This window comes from Podarcis bocagei (assembly GCF_964188305.1).
Source record: "Podarcis bocagei genome assembly, chromosome: 8".
Classification (NCBI taxonomy): Eukaryota; Metazoa; Chordata; class Lepidosauria; order Squamata; family Lacertidae; genus Podarcis; species Podarcis bocagei.
The window spans coordinates 52,958,864-52,984,514 of record NC_138133.1 but is presented as its reverse complement, the minus strand read 5'-3'; the positions used below and the strand labels follow the sequence as shown (position 1 = coordinate 52,984,514).

Sequence of the window (25,651 nt, the reverse complement as noted above, 5' to 3'; positions counted from 1 at the left end):
AATTATATTCAAAGCCCATTGACTTTGGTGGGTTTAAAATGCTCTCCTTGGACTGAGGCTGTTCTGTTTCCCCTACACCAGCATGGTTGATTTAATGAATTATAGTTGTGGGTGTCATAAGATATTTTATTGTCACTTCACACTATACATTTAAAGTGCATTCCAAATAAATCCCTGTCCTACAAAGAATCATGGGAACTGTAGTTTTGGGTGCTGGAAGTTGTAGTCCTGTGAAGGATAAACTACATCTCCCACTATTCTTTTTTTTGGGGGGGTGCAGGATGGTGGTGGGGAGTGTACTTTGAATAAATGGTGTGTCTGCATTCTGCAGCCATAGATAAAACTTTGAATGGGCTCGATTTTTTTGTTCTCCCTTTTGATGCTAACTTTACTGCCCCCCCCCCTTTCTTCCAAGATCAACTCACCGTTAGTTTTGAGCAATTTATACACAACCTGTCCTTTGAAATGAAGGTCTTTCATCCTCAATTCAGTTTCTAGGAGAAAAAAATACTTTTCCTGCGGCGTGTCTCACCCACCCACTCCGGTCACTCTCTCTCCCCCCCCCCCTACGTCAATGCTAGGGAATCCCACTAACCTAAGAAAGCAAAGCGCTCGGATATATGAGCTCTGAGCATCCTCTAATCTGGGCGACAATCTCATTTCACAAGTAGCGGAGGGGAGTCATCTCCATGAGTTTGAACCTGCGTCCTCAGGGGAAGGAAAAAAGTGGGGAGGAGGAAGTTTGTCAGGAAAAGGAGGGGGAGACCCTCGTTGAGCCGAAGAAGAATGATTAAGAGAAGACTTCGTTGCCTTCCACCCACCTAAAGTCGATAGCACTCCAGCGGACTGGCTGAGGCGGAACTATATAAACCAGGTGTATGGCAGCCAATTCCGACGGCTGCGACGCGACGCCCAGGACGCAGTTTTTACGGATCTCAGACCAGCCTCCAAGCGGGGAAGCCGCAGGACCGAAGAGGCAACTTTGGCACGGTAAAGTCCTTTCCTCGCCCCTGAAAAGACTCATGACAGGCTTTAGGCAGGTCTCTCAACGTTGTTGTGAATGGACGGGGGCCCCTTGGGTATTACTGAGGGTTTCTGTCTACTAGTATATTTCTGCTTGAAATGAATCAGGGTGCCCTGGGGGGGGGGGGTATGAAGGAACAGTGAAATCGCTTTCCAGGCGATGCACCTGCCAAGGAGGAAGGTGAATGGAAGAAGTTTGCATTTGTGCAGACGCTACAACCACCGGGTGGGTGTTTCTGTGTTTTTCCCTCCGTTAGATATTTTTTTTCCAAAGACAACACTGGGCGAAAGGGAGTTGGAAGAGACAGAACCCAAAGAAGTGGGTTTGTGAATAACTGAATTAATATTCTCCCTCCCTTAATCCTCATTGTTCGCTATATTTGGAGAGCTTACTTAGGGGGATAAAGTACCGAGCTTGGGAGCCCGAGTCCCTTCGTGGTCGGGTTTCCAATCTCTTCTCTCTTTTTCCGAGGGGGTCTAAAACATGGGTGTCCTCGGGAAAGTAGCCCAGGGCCCCACTCAGCAGAATGGGCAGGGCTGGATTTAAAGCGGTAGAGGTATGGGTGGGTGTAGGCGTAAGACCACCCAAATCAGAGCTTGAAGAAAAACCCCACCCTATAAAGACAGGTTACGAATCCAAATACTGTAGTTGCCGTCTATGATAGAGGCGGAGGGATATTAAACCTGCAATTTTGCGAACACTTCGACCAAGCCCCATTTTATTCCCTAGGGTTTATTTCCGAGTAGACAAGCATAGGATTGCGCTGTAAAAAAAAAAAAAAAAGAACGACGGAGGAATTTTCCAGAAGGGTTAAAAAAAAATTATGAGAATATAGTATTTCGCGATGCAAAAGATTTTAGCTGTGTTTGAGGGAGAGACAAAGAGAGACTTTGGCTTCTGAATATAATTTTGAGTCAAGGGTGTAATTTCTTAATAGGTTTGAACAGAGATGCTTAAAAATCGAAATCAGGTTGCTGCTTCCAAGTCCTGGAGTTCGATTTTGAACCGCACCTCGGATGGTCCTGGGTGTCCATTCTAGAAAAGATGTCAAATTACAAATCCTTTAAAATTGCCATATTCCAGGGTGGGGGAAATCAATAAACTGGGGTAGAAAATCCAGGCGTTGTACAGTGTTGAAAAAAACAAATAACTACCCCGCCCCATAGAATCACTTTCGAGGTGCGCGCAACGTTGGTGCAACGGCGCGCCCCGGAGATAGATAACCCGAGCAGTGTGTGTGTGGAGTCCCCTATTTGATCACAGACCTAAAGATCCGGGTAAGAAATAAGCAGCCACTCCTACAAATTCATTCACAAATGCTCCTTCGGGAGAGGGGAGTCGGGGAGAGCCCCCCGCACCCTACTTGGCGCCCCCCTGCTCCGAGTTAAAACTCGTCCGTCGAGCGCTTTAAAGCCCCAGGAGCGCTTGGGAAAGAAAGCCAGGCAAATCCCGCCTAAAGCCCCGCGGATCGCGAAATGCGTGGCCTGCTTAATGCCCTCCTCATAATCCGTGTCTATAAATGTGCCCTAAAGGGCTCCGGGGTCTAAAAGGGAAGCCGCGGCGGCCTGATGGTGGGCGGGGTCGCGGCGGCGGCGGGACCAGCCCCAAGAGCCCCTCCCTCTTCCTCCCGCTCCGCCTGGTGTTCCTTCTCCTCCTCCCTTCACACGCCCCAGCACAGACCCGAGCGCGAAGCGAGCGTCCGGGCTGGCAACTGGCGAGGCACCCGCTGGGACTATTAGCGGAGCGCGCGCCTGGGGAGCTGGCCTGACACCCCTCGCAGCGGCCAAGCTGAGAGGAGCGAGGGCTCCAGCCACTGGAAAGCAGCCTCCGCCGCCGCCGCGCGGACGCCCTACTTTCTCTCCCCGGCGCGGCAACTGCGACACGTGCCTTTGGCGCGCCCGCAATCAGCGGCGACCAACCCGCCGCCCAGAGCGGCCTCGCGCTCGCGGGGCTCGGCGTGTTGTCCCTCCGCTCGAGCCCCAGGCTGCGCGGCCAGTGCCGGCCCCACGATGAGGCGGGAGCTGAGGGCGGGAAGGGGCAGCAGCAGCCGGAGCTAACTGCCGAGCGCTGCCTCCGCCGCCTCGCTCTCTTTCCCCTCAGGAGGCCGAGAGATGCAAGGGGCCAAGCCATGCCGCCGCCGCTACCACGCGCTGCCTGCCCTCTTCTTCTTCCTGCTCTTCACCTCAGGACGGGCGCCCAGAGCCGAGGGCGCCGCCGCCGCCGCCAAGAACAAGACCCGGGACCTCCAGAGCCCGGCGGCGGCGGACAGGAAGGCGCTGCTGGAACTCTTGCTCAGAGCCCTTCGCGAGAGGGGCAGCGGCCACAGCCGCCCTCAGCACCAGGCGCCTTTTCACCCCTTGGGGGCGGAACGGGTCATCGCTCGGCGCTACACGACCGGCGGCGCCCTTTACTCCTCCGCCTCGGTGGATCGAGAAGCCAGAGTGATCTCGTCGTCGTCCTCCTCCTCCTCCAGGGAGCGAGCAGGCGCGCAGGCACCCAGGTTCTTCACCTCTTCCCGGCATTCAGGTAAGCGGAGAACAGCCTAACCCCTAACGGGTCTCGCCCTTCCTGCCCCATCGCAGCTTGAGTCAGAGCTCCTTTGCAGGGGGCAGGGGAAAGAACACGACTGCCGCTGTCCAGGTGCAAAGCGCCACCTCCCATCCCCCTTTCTCAACCCAGTTCCTACCTGGGACTGACATCTCAAGGCTTGGATTCCAGGTAAGCTTGAATGAGCCTCCGCCTTCCCTTGCTGATGCGCGCTTCCTCAACGCGATGGTGCTACCTTCTGCTTTCTTCATCGCTAGTAGTTTCGCATAGTAAAGGAGAAGGCTTTAAAATAGGACCATCCCTGCTCACCGCTATTACATTGATGCAGCGGTCATCGTTTGAACTCAGGACAGAAGGTTTACCCTCTGGTTTACTTTGACCTAATGACTTCGAAATGACTTTATTGAAATCGGTGCTACTTTTAACTTTACTTCCAGATGACTGTTAGAAATAGGATCCGGTTGGTAAACAGCCAGGCTGACTTGGTGCTTCCCAAACATATTGCAAGTGGTAGCTGAGTTTTAGGCCATTTTAAAATGCAAATTGACCTGTTGCTTTGCTTACTGTCGCTCATGGTTTCGGTGTGTTCCCTTGCTGCTCCGGCTGTTCTGACAAGCCTTATTTCTCTGGCTGGCTCTCCACAGCCCTGGTTTTGTTGTGTCTAGTACAGAGCGTGGTGTTTGATCCTCAGCAGATCTCCCTAACTTTCCCTGCCTTGTCCTGAAAAGTTCCAGGGTATGCAAGGCTCATTCACTTTCAGGCTCTCCAAGTGCCTATTGAGCTGTTAATTGGTACAGGTCTTCTGAGGCTAAAACCTTAAGGCACAAGCCTTCCAGCTTTATGTACATAGCAGCCGGAGTTCCAGGAGAGTCTGCTGTTGTCTTTCGTTGTGGAGGCAAATAGATCCCAAAGAAATCCTTTTTGCAATCATAAAGGGAGAAGCAACACTGGCTCTTGGCATTTCTGTTCTCTGTGTTCCCTGGCAGGAGGCACCCATCTCCTCTCCTACACTGACTTAGTTTTTAAAAGGTGGAGGTTTCTTTCATGTGTTCTCAGGTCACAACCTGGCCCCTGGCATTTATTACTCCCATTTTGCTTCTGGCTCCACATTGATCAAGATAAAAAAAATGTATCTGTTGTTTAGAAAGCGTGTTACTCTTTTTAACACTTAGAAAGAGGCAAAGCCTTCCTAAACAACTATAGTTAACATTTTTAAGGGCAAAACACAGTTGACACCAACCCACCACATTCCTGGATTTTTAGACAGAGGAAGTGATTAAGTAAGTACTTAGTTTTAGTGGTGACTTTTGTCAAACTTTTCCATCTTGATAATTTCTTTTCTCTTTTAGTGCCTAAGTGGCTGGAAGTGGAGAGTGATGGTTTGCAAATAAGAGGCACAATGCACAGAATGCTAGGTGTACCCAAGTCCCACTAAAATACATCAAATGAAGGCAGTGGATTTGATCCAACAGACAGCTTGTGTAAACTGAAGGAGCTCCTGCTCACCAGACAAGGCTGCCCTTATTTTTGCTGGTCCTCCTCCAGCTGTGACCACCCCATGTCTCATATCACACCATTCCTAAGGGTCTTTGGATGTCAGGATCGGGAGGCTGCAATGAGATGGAGGCAACTAACTCCATCTGGAGTTCATAGGACCTTGCATAGAATGATTTATGTGATTTTTTGCTTCAGTTCTGACTCATCGAAACTTACACGAGTCTGTCTTTGGATTGTACCCAAAGACAATAGTCATTTTCTTTCCCAAGAGCTGCATCTACACGAGGACAAATCTGTGTGAGTTCAGTTGTACATTGTATAGTTGTCAATGCATAACTGATATATCTGGTCTGTACAATGCCTTTGGGAAGTTTTCTGTCAGATGCAAGCAAGTGAGCCACTCAATCTGCACTGTAGGCAAGGTGCTTTGGCAGTACAGTGGTACCTTGGGTTACAGATGCTTCAGGTTACAGACGCTTCAGGTTACAGACGCTTCAGGTTACAGACTCCGCTAACGCAGAAATAGTACCTCGGGTTAAGAACTTTGCTTCAGGATGAGAACAGAAATCGCGCGGCGGCAGCGGGAGGCTAAAGTGGTACCTCAGGTTAAGAACAGTTTCAGGTTAAGAACGGACCTCCAGAACGAATCAAGTTCTTAACCTGAGGTACCACTGTACCTTCATGGTGTCTAGACTAGGGTTGGTGTTAAAATATCCCATGCCAATGTGCTCTTGTCTTAAAATATATTCTTGCATCTCAACCATTTCTCCTGCTTCCTGCAGCACTGCGGCTCCAGATAGTAGAGGTGCAGCTACTGATGTAAATTAAAAAATGGCTGCACATTTTATTTACATATACTTATTCCACCTTTTTTTCATTGCTAAAGTAATTTAATTATTGTTAAATTCTCAGATACGTTCAACAGGTACAGAAGAGTTTGTTTTTCAGTGATATAAAACTCATTAAAGTTTTTCTTTTCTGGAGATAAACTATAGAGAAGCTAATGGAAATTACACTTTCATGGCCTTATGCAGTTTACACAAAGATGGCTGAATTTGTATATTTTGCTAATACAGGGAAATATTAAAAATCTCATGATATTCTAAGATACCATGCTCACAAAAGCACATTTCATTTCCCAGTAAGTCCAAGGCCCTCTGACACCACTTTTACCATTATGCTTGGCATGAAGCTGCTACTCAAGAGCCACATCATTCAAGTAAAATTTGACAAATATTAAGTAAGTTTAGTCATAAATTACCACTATCATCTGTTAGAATATTTTCTGCAAACACACACACACAATCAATATCACAGAAATGGTTACATCCAAATATGAAATTTTATATAACAACCTATTGTTGAAGGAATGCTCAGTTTCAATTGCCAATAAATTGCCTTTTCTTTTTACTTATTCCACATTTTTAGTTGATGTCATATTATCTACTCTGTGTGCCTTTTAGTTTGTCCTTTTTCTGATATAATATCAGGAAGATAGTAACAGACATAATCAGCTCGTCGAGCTAAATTAGCATAAACATGGCATGAAGAAACTATGGATTTTGACAATTATTTGTGAGTTATTACAATTGAGATTAGAAGCCATTGTTTTTAAACAACTTCCATTATTTTCTATGTGAAGATTTCAGGCTACAATGAGAAATTACAACAATTGGTCATTGATTAAGAACAATTCATTAGATTGTTGGGCTTTCTAGAAACTTTTCTCCATGGAAAACACAGTACATTATGGTAATCTGTCCTTTTATGAACCAACAAAAAGACTTTAAAAATAGTTATTTTCTGTGGACTCGGCTTCTGCTGCTGATTGAGTTTGGAGCCATTTAGAATTCATTTTGAATTCTTGCTGGAGCAGTCAGTTCAACCACCATTTTCCTTTATCCCCATGTCTGCCAAAATGCCAGGAATACAGTCAGTGCAGTCTATGTTCTCAGTGGAGTTAGGATCTGATAACCAAAGAGAGAACCTTATGGACAATTATCATGGCAGTCTGAATGGCATAAAAGTAGTTTTCATTCCATTGGTACCACATTTCAAGAAAGCAAATTCGGCTATTAATATTTTATCCTAGCATGGTTGGTGGAAGGGCACAGCACCCCCCCCCCCAAGATGTCAAATTCCATAAAATAACACAGAGGTGGATTTAGGGGTGCATGAATGGTTTGCTCGCACTGGGTGCGGAGCTTAGGGGGCACCACAACTATTATGTAGAATGGAAAGGGGGAGGTGGGGGGGATTTTGGACTTTCACAGGGCATTGCTCAAATTTGAGGTCCCAAGGTCTGCCACTGGTTAACATATCTTAAAGTGATCACATTTTCACAGAGTAGTATCCAGTCTTGCAGCTCGCTGCACCCTGGTGCAAACTAGAATGTTTGAGGATCCTCTGGAGCAAATTTAGAGGGGGCATAGGAGGGTGCAGAGTGGAGGGGAAACTGCTGAGAATTGCCACCCTGGCTTTTTCTGCTGACAAATAACTTCCATTTGCAGACAGACAACATTGGGCACCACCTATATGTACAGTATTACACTGGGTTTCTAATTTCATTCCATTTAACTTTAGAATTGTTCTGGAATGTTTACTGATCTCATGCTTTTATCTTCAAATAGCACACGTTCAACCTTTTTTGTTTTGTTTTAAAGAAAGGACTACTTGGATATATAGTGTGTACTAGAAAAGCCTTCAGTAAAAGATTGTGAGTGGCATAAATCTGAAACCACTATTTTATTCTTTAATCAAAGTTTATGTTGGAGCAGCTAAATGAACTCCTGTAATGTGACCTTTTCATGTACATCAGGGGCTCCCATTCAGGTGGTCCATGGCATGTCTTTGGATTTATGGCTGAAGACCACAAGTGGTGCATCTATTGCATTAAATATCTGTACAGTATTGATTTTTAATTGTATTTTCATTGCTTCTTTTATTTCTTTTCTTTTATTGCAGTTTGAATTCCACAGAATTCAAAGAAACAATAAAAATAAAATAAAAAGCCACAATTTTGTTTGCTCATTGACCTCTCAGCTCTACCTTTCTAACTGGTCCTATGCATGAAAGAGGTAGCATACCTGAGGAAGCTACAGCAGAGGCCCTGGATTTCAGTTTTCTACATATCATCCTAAATTTTGGTTCTAGAACCACATTTTATTTGTTCCTGTCAGTGATCTTGACATGTGGAATGACTGCTGATGCCTCCCTAGCTTTATCTGCCAACCTATCTAGATGAAGTATGATATCTGTTACCTTCATGCCTGGCATGCAGGAACATCATTGTGCCATCTCCAAGGCTATGACAAATCCAACTGTCTGTTTCCATTATAATCAGATCACTTACTATCAGTAGAACCTGGGTCCCTGGTGGTGGATTCCTGGCACAAGAGGATAGTTGTTTGTTCCCTCATGAATAGTTCCTCTCTGATTCTCATTCTCTGTGACAATAGAGTCCATGGTAGTGAAATGCTTTTGGCATGTCTTTAAAGACCTCATCCACAAACTTCTCTGCCTCTCTGTTTCTCCAGGTTGACTACTTTGGCCTTAAGGGATCAAACTTGTTCCCTGAGAGGCAAGAGTTCATTGCACTAATTACACTCTCAAGGCTTCTGTCCAGCAGGTACATGTGCCATTCTGTGCAACACACGTGATACAATGGCTTTTTGTTGTTCACTTGGGAATTTGTAATTTGTAATATTACATTTTTAATTGTAATATTAAAATGGGAGAGAGTGGACTGTCTGTACTGGTCTCCTCACTCTGTTGCTAATCTCACACAGGTGCCCAATTTGCTTGTTTGTTTTTCTTTGATACTTTTTCTCAGTGGGTTTGAGGCATTTTCTCATCGGGGGCTTCCTCTCCTGCAGTTTATCTTGCTTGCATGATTCCTTGCCCCTCTGCCCCACCCGATTGTATGACATACCTTATCGACAATATGCAACAAAATCCTTTGTTTTCAAAACCAATGAAGAATTTTGTGGTACTTTAAAGACTAGCACATCTGGTATGAAATAACCTGGTATGGATGGGAGTGCAATTCATCATATGCAACACTTCATCACAGATCTGATGAAGTGGACTCTCGTTTATGAAATCTAATGCTACAACAAATCTGTTAGTCTTTAACTGTGTATAGTTTGTGGACTTACTATGCCATACTTCATTGCCCATTCCTGCCAATGTCAATTCTAGCAAGCATAGTATTTTTCATCCTCTTTATTCATTGACCAGAAGGTTTTTTAAAAACAAAAACAAAACGTTCTTCTCACAGTAAGTTGAAGACATTTCCATTCCAAAGCAACAAAGCCTTCTTGGTGTGCTTGGTTGATATTTCTGACTCTGGATGGAACTGCCTTCAGTTCACTCTGATAAGCTATCTCATTTGCCACATTTCCTGTAAACATGGTGGGCCCATGCATGATCAGAGGTCTCGACTGCACAGAGCTGAAAACTTGGGGAAAGCCCTCTGCTTTTGCAGAAGTGCTTGGCTGCCATATCCTTCCCATCCCATCACCCCTCATAAGTTTGGGGAAAATATAGTAAAGGAGATGGTGATAGAAATTGGCAGATGAAAGAGCTGGTGGGTCTTGTCATGCATTGGAGAATTTTTATCATAAGCTGAATACTTTTCTAAGCATTCTCAAGGCTTGGGGAAAACCCAAACCAATTCTAAATTGAAATGATTAGTTACATGTGGATGCCCCACCAATGATTAAGTATAAGAATTGTAAAGCATGGTGAATTCTGAAGTTTGCTATTCTGTGAGACATACAATTGGTAGTGTATAGTTATACTTCTTAGGTTCCTTAGTTACTCTTTATTTTCCCTGATGACTCTCTTAAATTAATAGCCCTAAAACCACAGAGGTGGTTTCTACTTGATAGAAAATGTGAGAAGGTAATCACTTGTTTTAGAAATAGGAGCACAAATGTATATTCTTTTGATGCTTGAATCACAGCACCTGTTGTTTTTCTTGAATTCCCATAGTATGAGTCTTATTAAATAGTTATTGGGTTGCTTCTTGCTTTGATTTCTCCTTACTATGACTGAGACCTAATTTATTTGCCCTACTTTTATAATGTCAGTTTTGAACTGTGGGGCTGACATGCTATCCCTCATTTCACTGGCAAACATCCCAGTCCAGCAAAATATACTACAAGCAAGCATACCATATACTAATTGGACTAATGGCTTCAAACTAAATCTCTCACAGTTCAGTTCCTAAATAAGCAACTGACCCAATATGTGTAGGTTTCTTGCTGATAGAAGGTTTTAAATTGAGAGAAAACATAACATTTTTGATCATCAGATATGCTGGACAGTGGTTTGCATAAATAAATGCATCAATCATCCTTTATTTCTCTTGCCTTTCTGACTCTGCTCTAACTTCGTTTGTTGTTATTTTTGCCTCCTCTGTGTCTCATATCCTCAGGGGTAGCATGGGGGGCATGGGAAACTGCAGTGAGTTGAGGAAACAGCAAAAAATTGGGAGCCCCATCTTGTACAAGCAGAAATGTTTAGTGCTTACTCAAAGCCACCACTGGATACAACCCAATAATAGTAGTCTTAATAATAATATGAAACATTTGGACCATAAGGTCCGTTGCTCAAATTACAAGGGAACCAGAAGGAGCTTGGGTCACTTAACTTTTGTGGAGACTTCCTTAGTTACCGTTCACTATTTATGGGGTGGGTGGTTGATGATTTGATTAACATTGGAATAAGCAATAACCACTGAGTGCAAATGCACTGGATACTAGAGTCTCAAGGCAGAGAAAATGAAACAGATGCAGAACAAAGTGTTATTAAATGTCACATACAATTTTGGACACTGGGTGCCAGTGACTACATCAAAAGATACAGTGATAACAGGGGGGTGGAAATAGATTCAGGCAGTAATATTTGCCTTTGAAACTGGAGATATAATCAGAGCAGCAGCCAGATATGCATTCATGGATTGCACTCCCTCACTTGGATTTTATGCAAAGGAAAAACAGGTATTGGAGTCATAGAATTCTGATGATCCCATACTTCACCCTCCCTCTGCCCCATTGGTTTCATATAGATGAGAGGTGGTTAATCATTTGGCTACATGGGAAAGATCAAGTAGATCAAGACATGCAAGTAGATCAAGATTTGCCTCCTAGGTCAAATTTGATACGTGTATAGTGTCTTTCTGGCATCTGTATCGGGGGAACAATGGAGGAGTTTACCTTTGGGGTGAAGTCAAACTATTGGAAGGTTGAGGTGCCTGCTGTGGCTGTAGAGCTTGATACAGAAAAGACATGTTTTGTTGCTGGTGGGGCAGATGAAGGCATCTGGTTGTGCTGCTACAGATGCCCCATGGTATTTCTTCACTCTGCACTCTTCCCAGTGGTCATACACTGTGGTTTGCAAGCCTCCCTGCACTGCCATTTAAAGCTTTCAGTTGCAAAGGCTTAAAAAGGAAGTGGAGGGAACCAAAGTCTCCCCATGCTTCCATTTCAAGCCTCCAGAATCAGGAACTCATAGGGAGTGGAGAAACTTGTAGAATACTTTAAAATAGCCCCTATGGTCTCCAGAGTCTCAAACAGGAGTATAGGGGCTACATTACGTTGTGGAAGCCTCTTTAAAGCATCTGTCACATGCAAGGTGCTTCAAAGGGTGTGTTGCACAGGGCTTTTATCCTTGCTCAGTGGATGACAGCCTGTGCAGGATTAAATCCTGTCCTTCTGCCCATCATCTGATGGGCAGGGAGGCATGAGTTCAGGAAAAAGGTCTCACAAGCTTAATTGGATCCCCTGGTGGGCCAAGACTGGCCCATGGGCTAGAGGTTCTCAACCTCAGTGTACATGTTAAAAGGCATGGGGGACAAAATTGAAGCTAAAAAGTCTACTCTCATGCAAAGGATGAAAAAGTTGATTATTACCATCACCACTGCTACTACTATTAATTGCCTATACCCCTCCCACCCAGTTGGGATGCCCCAGCTGCTCTGGGCAGCTTCCAACATAACATAAGCACAGTGAAACATCAAACATTACAAACTTCCTAATACAGGGAGTAAGGGACGCGGGTGGCGCTGTGGGTTAAACCACAGAGCCTAGGACTTGCCGATCAGAAGGTTGGTGGTTCGAATCCCTGCGACGGGGTGAGCTCCCGTTGCTCGGTCGCAGCTCCTGTCAACCTAGGAGTTCGAAAGCACATCAAAGTGCAAGTAGATAAATAGGTACCGCTCCGGCGGGAAGGTAAACGGCGTTTCCATGCACTGCTCTGGTTCACCAGAAGTGGCTTAGTCATGCTGGCCACATGGCCCGGAAGCTGTACACCGGCTCCCTTGGCCAATAAAGTGAGATGAGCACTGCAACCCCAGAGTTGGCCACGACTGGACCTAATGGTCAGGGGTCCCTTTACCTTTACCTAATACAGGGAGTAAGTAACCTGGGAAAAAGTACAATAAAACCTGGCAGGAAATAGAGATGTGCTTTGGATATGGATGAATTCCAAGCCAAGGCAGGGTGCTTCTGAGAGATTTTGAGTTTGTCTGAGATGAAGCAGGATGTGTGCAAAGCTGCATAAGTCAAAGCAGGCACCCTTGAAATGCCTTGTTGTGCCTCAGCAAGCCATACATAAAAAGCAATTAGTAAATGTCTCCAAGCTTACCATGTAAGGAAAAGACCAAGCTATGGCGGGAGGAGGGAAAGGGAGCAGCTTTGCAAAATTAAAAGACTTGTCTCTAGCTTAAGAAAAATTACAGGATCAAGAAGGTGGAATTAGCTTGTAATCAGAGGGAATGATTTTGCCCACTCCAGAATCACCTATACAGCCTGCCTAGCACAAAAGCCCTGGGTCTTATCTGTCTGCAGTTTGGCATGTGTCTTACTCTAGAGTATCTCTCCCCATCTCTTCAACTTTCAGACCAATTACCCACAAAATACTATGGAAGTTTAAGATATTCCTATTTATAAATCCAGAAACTATAATGGCTGCAATTTCAGGAAAATTACTACAGTTATCCTTCTAACATTTGTCAGGATTCATGTGCTCAGAAGATGTGACTTTGCCTGCAAATTTCATCCAATTCTATCCTAAAATAAAAAGTATCATATGGGAATTTTCTTTTTTAAAAAAATTAAAAATTAATTGTGCCTAGCACAGATGTCCCTACACTCATTTTCCGTAATTTGCTAAGCTTTATCTGGGTGGGTGAAAATATAAGAGCTTGACATTGCTATTGAATTCTGGAAAAGTTGCAGATATTCTTGGATTTGCCAGTAGTGAATGGAGGTGGGTGTGGAGAGAAATGAAGTAGACATAGACTGAACTTGAGTCAAAATCAAGCGGCTAACAAAACACCACAGGCCAAGGTGGACTGTTTCCCAACACACCAATGTGAGATCTGAATTTTGTGATCAGTGTGTAGCCATGGGCAAATAATTTTGAAGGGCAAGGTATGCTTTTAACAATACATGGAAATTAATTAGACCCAATCAATATGTAGGGAAATAAGTGATGGACCGATGAACAATTTCATACCAGATTTGCGGTTGAACAGAGGCCCTTGCTATTGAATATTTGCTTTCAGGTCATCAGTTTGAATAAATCTATCTTAGAAGAAGGCCTATGAACAAACTGTTGAATGAGCAAAATCAAAACATTGATTTTACTCAGTGCTTTAGATATGAACAAACATGTAAGAGTGACAGGCCACTCTGCCTTAAGGCATTTTAATCTGATTAAGAGAATGGCAATAAACAAAGAATAGAAAATGATCAAATAGAATAAGGGTTGTATCAGCACGAGGCCACCCTTATGTTTTTGGTGACTGTATGTATTGATGTATGTTTATCAGTGATGGCATTCTTGCAACAAGTTCAATTAAGTTTGGAATGAAATAAGCAGCAGTGTAGATGATTGTGTTAGAAAGCTTTCTAGAAAAGGAATAGTATAGGGATGGACTTAAGGGACTAAATTATTTTGAGAGGATAAACACCTGGTTTAAATGTACAGTAACATGTTATTAAGCTGAGCTACACATGAGACATGTGCCTGTGCAATCCATTCCCACTTCCTGTACCCTTCTCTCCATGCCATGATTTAAGACTTGTTCAGATAATAAGTAATGGCCTTCTGTTATGACCAAACTGGGCCAACTAGAAACTGACACCAGCTCATGTTTTCAAAGACTGGTTTGATCTGAACCTGGCAACCATGGTTCCCAGTTTAGACGTCAAAAGAAACTATGGTTACTCACTCTAGTAATCACCATGGGTTATGAAGTTGGCTTGTTTAGAATAACCGTAATTTGAGACAATCCATTATCTCATACATGATGAAACAACAAGGGAAAGTCAAAAGCATTTGAACTTTTATTATTTACTGAGTGAGAGGAGGACAGGGAAGCACTCATGTAATGCCAAACCATGGCTTAGTGTTATATCTCAGCATGAGCATTATGTCTAAATTTGGCCACTGTACTTTTTTGGTGTCATTGTATCTGGGTATTTCCATGACTAGTGCAGTGTAAATGCATAGGAAAAATGCAAAAAGTAGATAGCAAATAGAAATGGGTTAAACCACAGAGCCTAAGACTTGCTGATCAGAAGGTTGGCGGTTCGAATCCCTGCAACGGGGTGAGCTCCCATTGCTCGGTCCCTGCTCCTGCCAACCTAGCAGTTCGAAAGCACGTCAAAGTGCAAGTAGATAAATAGGTACCGCTTCAGCGGGAAGGTAAACGGTGTTTCCGTGCGCTGCTCTAGTTCGCCAGAAGTGGCTTAGTCATGCTGGCCACATGACCTGGAAGCTGTACGCCGGCTCCCTCGGCCAATAAAGCGAGATGAGCGCTGCAACCCCAGAGTCGGTCACGACTGGACCTAATGGTCAGGGGTCCCTTTACCTTTACTATGTAGTTTTATGGAAATATAGGTTCAAAGTTGAGACCACAGAAATAGACATAGGACAATAAAAATATTTCCTTTTTAGGGTTAGTTTTTTGTTTTAGTCATGTCCTACAATTTTTAAATAGCGGGTGAGTCCTAAGTATTTAGAGCAAAAGCAAAACAAATAAAAACTGTTTAGTGTTCATACTAGATGGTTATTAATCAAGATGCTCCTAGAACAAAGGACTTCTATGAAAAAGCTGTTTCCCCCCTCCTTTGGAAGGAAGCGTGGGATGTAAATTAAATTAATAATTTTGGGCAGTAGTCAACTAATTCTAACTCAGAGTTGACCCATTGGAATGAATGAAAATGTCTAAGCTCATTAATTTCAGTGGGTTTATTCTGAGTAAAAGTTAGTGGTTTGGAAATGTGACAAAATGCATATTTTTGTCATGTCATAGCAAAAAAGTAAAAGGTAAAATAACAATAAAATAGCAATAACTATAGTACGGATATGTAAACTGTGGATGTCGTCCTGGGAACTTCGCAAAAGGGTTTACATCACTTTACTAAATCAGATTTCTGAATTGGAAACATTTATTTATAGACCAGGGGTCACCAACCTTTTTGGACCAGTGAATAATAATAATTTTTTTTATAATAATAATAATAATAATTTTTTATTTATACCCCGCCCTCCCCAGCCAAGGCCGGGCTCAGAGCGGCTTACAAGCAATAATAAAAACAAGATGAGTGATTACAACTTAAAAACAAAAATAAAATACAACATTAAAATAATGGAACATTAAAATATTAAAATGGAGCCTCATTGCAGGAGAAGGAAAAGAAAAAAGAAAAAGGGGGCGGAGGGAATCAAATTGGCTCCAATCCAAAGGCCAGGCGGAACAACTCTGTCTTACAGGCCCTGCGGAAAGAGATCAGATCCTGCAGGGCCCTGGTCTCATGAGACAGAGCGTTCCACCAAGTTGGGGCCAGTGCTGAAAAGGCCCTGGCTCTTGTTGAAGCCAATCTAACTTCCTTAGGGCCTGGGACCACTAGGGTGTTGTTATTTATGGACCTTGAGGCTCTCCGTGGGGCATACCAGGCGAGGCGGTCCCGTAGGTACGAGGGTCCTAGGCCGTGAAGGGCTTTAAAGGTCAAAAGCAGCACCTTAAATCTGACCCTGTACTCCACCGGGAGCCAGTGCAGCTTGAAAAGCACTGGATGAATATGCTCCCATGGCAGAGACGCTGTGAGGAGCCTCGCTGCAGCATTCTGTACCCGCTGGAGTTTCTGGGACAGCTTCAAGGGCAGCCCCGCGTAGAGCGAGTTACAGTAGTCAAGCCTGGAGATGACTGTCGCATGGATCACTGTGGCCAGGTCGGGGCGGGAAAGGTAAGGGACCAACTGCTTGATGCGGCGAAGGTGGAAAAATGTCGCCTTGGCTGTTGCTGTGACTTGCGCCTCCATGGAAAGGGAGGCGTCAAGGATTACACCCAAACTCTTAACGGAAGGCAATGGCACTAATTGGGCCCCCGCAAGAGAAGGGAGTTGGTCCCTCATCCCCATGCTATCCCGACCTAGCCATAGGACCTCTGTCTTCGAAGGATTTAGTTTCAATCGGCTCCCACGAAACCATCCAGCCACAGCTTCCAAGCATCTGGTCAGTGTGTAAGGGGCCGAGTTGGTGTGGCCATCCATCAGTAGATAGAGCTGAGTGTCATCAGCATATTGATGACAGCCCAGCCCAAAGCTCCGGATAATCTGGGCAAGGGGGCGCATAAAGATGTTAAAAAGCATTGGGGAGAGAATTGCGCCCTGCGGCACTCCACACACCAAGGAGTGGCGTGACGACATTTCCCTCCCTAGTGCCACCCTCTGTCCCCGACCAGAGATAAAAGAGCACAACCAGTTACGGGCTATGCCCTGTATCCCCACGTCTGCAAGGCGATGGTCCAGAAGATCATGATCGACCATGTCAAAGGCTGCTGACAAATCTAAAAGGATCAGCAGTCCTGACCCGCCTCGATCCAGTTGTCTACGGATATCATCTGTTAGGGCAACCAGAGCCGTCTCCGTCCCAAAACCAGGACGGAAACCGGACTGAAATGGATCTAATGCCGATGTTTCCTCCAGAAACCTACCAAGCTGTTCAGCAACCGCTCTCTCAATTACCTTACCCAGGTATGGAAGATTTGAAACTGGGCGGTAATTGGATAGGTCTAAGGGATCTAATGAAGCTTTCTTTAAGAGTGGACGCACCACTGCTTCCTTCAGTTCCCCTGGGAATGTCCCCGTGTCAAGGGACAAATTGATAATTTCAACCAGGGGGGTCCGCGCAACATCTGGACACTCCCTAATCAGCCAAGACGGGCACGGATCAAGAAGGCAGGTGGTGGGCCTACCAACTTGGAGGAATCTATCCACATCAGTAGGGAGTATCCGATCGAAATGGTCCAACACTGGACCTGAAGTCAGTCGAGGGGCCTCCAGTTCAGTCACTGTATCTAAATTGGCAGGGAGGTCACGGCGGAGCAACAGGACTTTCTCCGCAAAAAAGCTCGCGAATGCCTCACAGCTGTGGGTCGAATTTGTGCTTAAATTTGGTTGTCCTCCTAAGGACGTTATTGACCTAATTATTCTAAAAAGTTGTGCCGGGCGAGAGCTAGCGGATGCAATAGAAGCTGCAAAGTAAGATTTCTTAGCAGCTTTCATAGCCATCTCATAGGCTTTCATAAGCGTCCTATAAGATGTTCTTGAGGCTCCGTCATGAGTCCGTCGCCATACTCGCTCTAGCCGTCTGAGATCCCGCTTCATTTTCCGGAGCTCCTCAGTAAACCAAGGGGCCCGGTTTCGACGGGGTCGCAGAGGGCGCTTAGGCGCGATTTCATCAATGGCTGCCAAGAGCCGGTTATTCCAGTCCTCAACAAGGTCATCTAATGAGTCGCCAGGAGGAGCAGGGTTCCGCAAGGCTTGTCGGAATCTATCAGGATCCATCAGTTTTCGCGGACGAGCCCAAATAGGCTCGGCACCCGAGCCGGGGAGGAGCGGGAAGTCAATCTTGGCTTTTAAAGCGTAGTGATCAGACCATGGCACTTTCACAGCGGGGAGCATGATCACATCTATGCCAGCCCCAAAGATCAGATCCAGCGTGTGGCCTGCTTGATGAGTGGGGCCCAAAACAAATTGGGAGAGCCCTAGTGTTGCCATGGAAGTCACTAGGTCTAGAGCCTGTGAGGAGGGAGCGGCATCGGCATGGACGTTGAAGTCTCCCAAAACCAGTAGGTTTGGGAACTCCAAGGCCCAGCCCGCCACCACCTCCAGCAGATCTGACAGGGTGGCTGCAGATGTGCTGGGTGGTCGGTACACCAGCCAGACAGCCAAGCTCTCCTTGGTGCCCCACACGAGACCAACACATTCAATGCTGGAGATTGCCGGTGATGGCAGAGCTCTGAAAGAGCAATCCTCCCGGAATAACAACGCTACTCCTCCCCCCCGACCTACAGTCCGCGATTGATGGAGGACAGAGAAACCTGGGGGTGTTATCTCATGTAGGGAGACTACTTCGCCTTCCCGTACCCAGGTCTCCGTCACGCAAGCCAGGTCAATCCCCTGCGAGACAAAAAAGTCACGCATGGTGGCAGTTTTGTTGCCTATGGACCTGGCATTGCACAGCACCAATGACGGAGGTGTGTAATCCTTGTTCTCCCTACCCTCATCCCTTGGGATGGGGCGTAGATTGGAAGGGGTTCGAGGATCACTGCATCTCGAAACCCTTCGCCGATAGAGATATCTAGCCCTACCGCCATTCCTCCCTAGCCCTTCAATTGTGGAAATCCTAGATCCCATACTAGCCTCCCCAATAGATGGGTAACATCCCCTCAATAACAAGTCATCCTTGGGCCAGGACTCCTGGGTCAAAATGGTATGGGAAAGAGGTGGAGGTTTGATAGGGTAAGTATCCCTAGAAGATAAAACCCAACCAACCGTACCCCAAGCGGGGGGGGGGGACAGTCCCATGGTGTTTCATTAACTGTCAATCCCCCTCTCCCTCCTGGGTTAATTGGAGGATTGTTGGTTCTATCTGTGGCTGTGGAAGTATTAATGAGGTATGTGTTATAAAATGTGGATCACTGGCCAACAAAGAGCCAGATTCGAATTCGGAAGATCTGTCCATCCTGTCTCGCCAGGAGTACAGTAGAGAAGGCTGATCATTCTGATAAGTTTTTGGAACATTAGGCAAAGGTCCAGATGTAGAGTTGGTGCTGGATATCTCCAGATTGTCAGCAACATAGAATTCTTTAGGTGTTGTTGCCATAGAAATGTCGGAGGTGTCAAATTCCTCATCTAATTTGGTGTCGTTTGAAAAGGGAACAGGGAGTTGCACTGATGTCTTTCTATGGGATAAAGAGCTATTGGACGTCTTTAAATATTGTGCTCTAGGCTCTACTGTCCTTATATTTTGGGTAGAAATCTCAGTCTTTATACTCATTAGCCTCTTCTTCAGGTCTTGTAATTCTAGGCTTATAGAGTTCTTTTCTTCCTTCGGGCAATTAGTATTTCTAGTGTTGAGCTTGGTTTCCTTTATCCGCATTAGCTTTGACTCTATGCAAGGGACCAATTGCCTCCTTGTTTCGTCTTTAAATACCCTCACTGGGCGGAGAGAGTGGGACCACCATAGAGTATCCTTTATCTCCATGAGTCGAGATGGGAGGGTTGATGACCTAAAGGTCATAAATAGGCGCATGGTGTTTCTCAAGGTAGGCAGGAAGTGGAAATTTTCTAGATCTACATTTCGGTAATGGTAATTCAAGAGCTGAGACAAGGACATAGTAATTTGTCTGCGGTTCATCCACCTATGAGTGTATCGGTGAATCTCAAGCATTATCTGGTTCGTTTGCAAGACTTGACAGGACCTCACTTCATCCATAGTTTGAGTTGGTGAGTTGTTAACAGAGTCATTTCTTATCATCCCTTGGGCATTTAAAGGGGAGGAACTAGTATCCAATTGTTTCTCAATGTTAACTATTCTGGTGAGGATTTCATCCAGTCTTTGGAGAACCAGAACCATAGTATCTGCAGACAACATGCAAATCTCTTGGTAGGGGTGCGTATCCCGAATTGGTTGAAAGCAGGCTCCTCTGCCTTCTAGAGGCATGGGTGGGTCAGCGTTAGGAGTGGGAGGAATCCCTCCTGCTCCTGCTCTTGCCCTCTTGGACGGATTAGCTTTCTCTGGGAGGAGGAGGGTCGGGTCATTGAGATCCTCCTTAAGGGGGGGTGAGGTTCCCCCAACGTTGTTACTCACTGTTTGTTCTATTTGCTCCAATTTCTCGGTTTCCTCAACCCGCTCTGTTTCTGAGCCAGGGCAGATGGCGTTGGCTCTCTGCCGATTCTTTGTTTTAGAGGAATTGTGAGTCTCAATAATGGTCTTCTGGCTCTTTGCACCTCGTTTTCTCCTTCCGGCAGGCATTCTCAATAAGGAAGTGACAGTTGGAGGAGTGTCACTCCAAATACTTGGTTTTAGCTCTGGCACAGCAGAAGACATATGTGAACCTCTTCACAATGTTTTTACATTTGCCTTCTTGGGGATTGGGAGGGCAGGTCTTTAACACCTACACCTATTGTGTAGTAGTATTTGCAGAAAATCACCTATAAGGGACTACCTAATTGTAGACAAAACCATCACAGGGAAGATGCATCCAAGTTGCTAGGGAAAAAGGAAGGGCAAAGTGGAGATTCTAAGCACTCGAAAATAAGACAGATTTGGGAAAAATGCACTAAACGGGAGGGGAAAGCATAGGACCCTAGGGATTACTATTGCCTGGTGTCCAAACAACTAACTTTTCATTTACGGCTCTGACTTCACTTATTGGCTAAGAACACTAACAAGCAGAAGCAGCAAGTCTAGTTCATTTTACAGAAATTGCTTAGAAGGGTACCTGTAAATTGTGCTTCATGGCTTTCCTTCAAGGAGGGCTAGAGATTTGCTTTCTCTTTTAAATGAAAGTTCAGAGTTTGGAGTCCTTTCTGGGATCCCAGTGATGGTTTTCATGGGTGCAGTGAATGTCACTGGATTGGTGACTCCTGGTGCATACATTTTCTGGCTGCTTCCATTCATATTCCTGCCCAGTGATCCTTAGAGATGGAGTACACAGTCAGCTCAAGTTTTACATCTGTTCCTAAACCACTAACCACAGGCAAGGACAAATAAATTTAAATGTACGTGCACATGGAGAATTTCTGAAAGATGCAAAATAGCATGCTGGGGGGAAAGGCTCTATCATAGCCTATCTTTCTAAATGATAGTATATACAGGGAGTTCAGACATTCAGTCCCTCACCTTCATCTCTATTGTATCACAAACTGGTTCATAAGTGCAAATCAATGCTTTCTAATGCAGGCTTCAAGGAACTCTTTGATATTTTTAACCACAGAAGTGCAGCTGTAATCCCTCCTAATTCATTCTGTAGTGCTACGAACAATTGTTGTTGTTGTTGTTGTTGTTGTTGTTGTTGTTGTTGTTATTTAGTAAGCAGCTTTAATAATAATATCAGTGGGTATTATAATATATGCTCATAGTTTGAGCATATTCACTATTACCAACCAAGCCTGCATGACCTCCGGATCATATATTACACATATACACACATATCACTGTGGAGCTGATATTTCAAGGTTTTAGGCTGCTAACTAGAGCATGTCACAGGGAAGCAGAGCTATAATTTTATTACTAGGGACAATTAGCAAAAATCCACTGAGTCTCAATTTGGATTCAAAGGTTGAAACACTCTTCAAAAGAGAGAAGTATAAGTTTCCTCCATTTCACAGTGCCCAAGAGTCTGGAGTCAGTTCGGTATGTCTGGAACAGTGAATCAAGAATCCCCAAATGTAAGACACAGTCTACCTTTCCATGCTTGCAAACTGTGTGTCAATCAGAATTTCTTAGTTTCTTATAGCTATAGTTTCTTATAGCTATTGGGGGGTGGGAAAGGAGGTACCAAATGGCAAGCCTTTGTAGGTCATCCTCAAGACATGCTCAGCATGGACTACTCTGAAGAGTCCTCAAAATATAACTTTAGAAACTAACAAGTATGCCTAAAGCGAGAACACAGTTCTGTATCTTGTTTACATGTATGAAAACAACACAGAGGGTGTTCTACACATAGAGAGCAGCAAAATGGAAAATGCAGTGGGGAGAAAGAAAGTAAGAAGAATAAATAGCAGACAATGTGTATGTTGTACCAGGGGAAATGAAGTAATGGCGGGATAAAATAAACATTTAAATCAGTTTGAATAATCCATTAAAATTAACAGCTAAACACTGGATAGAGCAAAGCTGCAATCATATACACACTTGCATAGAATTCAGGAGACTTCTCAGTAAACATGCATAGGATTGTGATGGGTGTGGACTGTTTCAAAACTGCAGTAGGATAATATAGAAGGGAATGGAAAGCTGGAGATATTAGATTAAGGTTAACATATATAAACTTGGATCATTGGCTGATGTGTCCAAGGTGCTATCTATATTGACTGGTGAGAGCTTTGAAAGCTCTTTCTCAGCCCTGCTGTCTGAAATCATGGATAACTCTAGAAGCTTGGACTTTCTGAATGGAAAACTTGCACTCAGCTAGTCAGCTGCAGCCCCTGAAGAAATGTGTGTGGATGTTTTCGCCCTGGATTGGTGCAGTAAGGAAAAGAGGAAGTAAAGACAGAATTTTGATAAATGGCAGCACAGAACATGATCATCAAAACAACAAGATGTTAACCTATCGGGACAAGGGAGGAAGCCTGCAGAGGCAGAAAAGGAATTTGGTTGAACTGGACTGCACAATGTCTGGCTGAAAGGCATGCTTTTGATACGTAGCCAGGCAAAGGAATGAATGTACACTGATGTGGACCATTTATTCTTAGAAATATTCATTACTAATTTGAGTAACAATTGCTTGCCAAAGGAAAAGTATCTCTGCTGTGTTGTTAATAATATTTAGGGCTACAGTTTCCACTGCTGCCTGTCAAATATTTTCAAAGGCATCGCTTAGGCACAATCCAACACGGACTCAGTCAAGAGGCTTCAGGATAATTATATGTAGGATGCTAAATATGTTCATTAGGCTTGAACTGAAAGCATATGTGGTACTTTTTGCAAACACTTCTTATTTTTAGGGTTTCAAGGCAACAACCCTAGAGAGACAGGCATTCAGAATAAAGACAATGTGAGGGAAAATTGTCTTAGGTTGCCATAAGTGCATCCTGGAGTCTTTTTTGGAGGGAGGGGCTGTTTAAATAGCAGGCAATTTTTATTTTTATGTGCCTATTGGGGAAAGCATTTAGAAATCTGACCCTGTGACCATTCATCCCTCCTGCCAAAGAAATATCAGTCATGTGCCTCCCCTCCTACTGCAAGGTCTTTTATTCCGCCTTTCAGGAAACAATAGTATTATGCATTTTCAAACTCCCTGAATACCTAAATGCTAATCATTCACTGAAGTTTGTACTACTGAAAAGTGTTGTGAATGTCAGCTTAACTTGATTTCTAACTTAAGCTTCCTATCATGTGTGACTGTTCTACAACCCCCACATATGGATTACTTCATGGCTTAGGGCTGTAATTATCTGCTTGAGCCTCCAGCTGCTTGTCCCACAATCAAGCAAATTAAATCATTACAAATCCAATATACCTTACTATGCTGATCCTACTAAGTTGCTGAGAACCTATATAAAGCATTGTGCAATCCTACACAATCTTGTTCTCATCTTAAGTGGTGTCTCTATATTCCCAAATGTTTTACAAAACAATAAAATATTTCTCTAACAGTTGCATTTATTTCAGAATAATGTTGTTTAAAAGACCAAATAGTCATTAAACAAATGTTTGTAGCCATCAAACAAATGGCTTTTTGCATTCTTTTAATCAAGCAATGTGCTTCGGAATATAATATCTTCAAAATATATATTTAATATTAAGTAGCACATTTGTAGAATATGGTAAAACTCATGGTGTACAATTGACCGAGAAATGCTGCTGAGAAAGTCCAAATGAAATTACAGTGGTACCTCAGGTTAAGAACTTAATTCGTTCTGGAGGTCCGTTCTTAACCTGAAACTGTTCTTAACCTGAGGTACCACTTTAGCTAATGGGGCCTCCTGCTGTCGCTGCGCTGCCACCGCACGATTTCTGTTCTCATCCTGAAGCAATGGTACTATTTCTGGGTTAGCGGAGTCTGTAACCTGAAGCGTCTGTAACCCGAGGTACCACGGTAACAGGAATACTGCAAAGATTTCAGGCTTAGTCTTCCAAGTTCTGCACTTGCACAAGTTCCAAGAAAAATGAGGAAAGGTTGGATAAATGCCTAGGGTCTCTTATATTGTGGAAGTGATCTAGACACAATGAACTGCTGCTAGATTCTGCTGCTTGCTGAATGGAAGCTGCTGGCCCTGACTTGCAGAAACCTGTAGGAGGACCAGAATGATTTGACCCATCCTATAACCTCTAATGGTTATTTTGTTGAATGTTTTTGAAACCTGGGTCAAAGGACCTGGTAGAATTTATTCTGCTGGATGTGGGTGTTCATATGTTCTCTTGTTTTGCCTTTTTAACTTATTAGAGGCAGTATAATACTACAAACAGAAGCCAATTCTGTTCTGCCTCCACACTGCTACATATTTGCCTCCTGTCTAGGAATGGACTGAAGTGTTTATTCCAAATTTGTCACCCCATTCTGAAGGCAGTGAATTCCAGGTAGCTGTTTCAGAGGCTGTGGTTTTGCACCCAAAATAGTTTTTTGGAGGAAGGGCTTACCATAGCAGTGAAAGCATGAATTCACTCTCCCCCCTTTTTTTCTTTTCTTTTCTTTCTTCATGGCTCCTCTTCTCCCTTGAAGTTTGGTATTTGCCCCCAAATGCCCCTTAAAAATATGGCAAAAGCCTGAAATGAAAGTTTGAGGACCTGATTCTGCTCTAGATAGAAACAGGCAGCAAGACTCTATCTTTGTTTTTATCCTTGAAACATTCTGGCACCAGCTGCTTCCCTCACCACCTGGTCCGGCCCCCAAAATAATTAACACAATCAAGGAACAGGCATGTTTTTAGTACAGTATGTCTCACTATCCTTTCATTAAATTTCATTTAAGGGAGCTTTCAAGTAGATCCTTCCTATTGTAAGGACATTCTCTGAAATGTTTGGCTTAAAGAATTCAAACAGTTTACAAATGTTCGTAGGTGGTTCTGCATGAACATTGTACAGTTCAGATAGTAAAGTGTTTGCGATCTTTATGGCTTCATCTCTGTCTAATATTTCTACAAGATACAGTAGAAAGATACAGTACCATCTCCTAACCTGGATAGCTCAGCTGGTTAGAGTGTGATGCTGATAATACCAAGGTTGCAGGTTCGATCCCCATATGGGACAGCTTCATATTCCTGCATTGCAGGGGGTTGGGCTAGATGATCCTCAGGGTCACTTCCAACTCTACAATTCTATGATTCTAGCAATCCTACACATGCTTGTTTGAAATCATTCAGTCAGGATTATACCAGACTGAGTGTGTTTTGTGTGTAGTGTGCTTTCTTCTTTGGCGATCACTTATAGCTGAGTAAGATTGTTTTCCATAAACATGGTTTTAAAAATGAGTCCGTAAGTGACTGTGGAGGCCAATTCTGTTTTCCGGGTGGGAGTTGATCATGGTGAGGGTTTGCCAAGCGTACTTTCCTCTTA

General features: G+C 44.2%; 1 protein-coding gene across 2 annotated transcripts in view; it reads left to right on the top strand.

The window, feature by feature from the left end:
* The first annotated feature begins 679 nt into the window (after nt 1-679).
* The window catches only part of ALKAL1 (ALK and LTK ligand 1), a 37,802-nt gene continuing 12,830 nt past the window's right edge, over nt 680-25,651 (top strand). The window contains exons 1-2 of one of the 2 annotated variants that reach the window (XM_081205191.1): nt 680-990; nt 3,125-3,550. In XM_081205191.1, coding sequence (XP_081061317.1) covers nt 879-990; nt 3,125-3,550 — 538 coding nt within the window. In that variant the 5' untranslated portion in view covers nt 680-878. The remainder of the gene's footprint in view (nt 991-3,124; nt 3,551-25,651) is intronic. The other variant, XM_081205190.1, reaches the window with a different exon arrangement.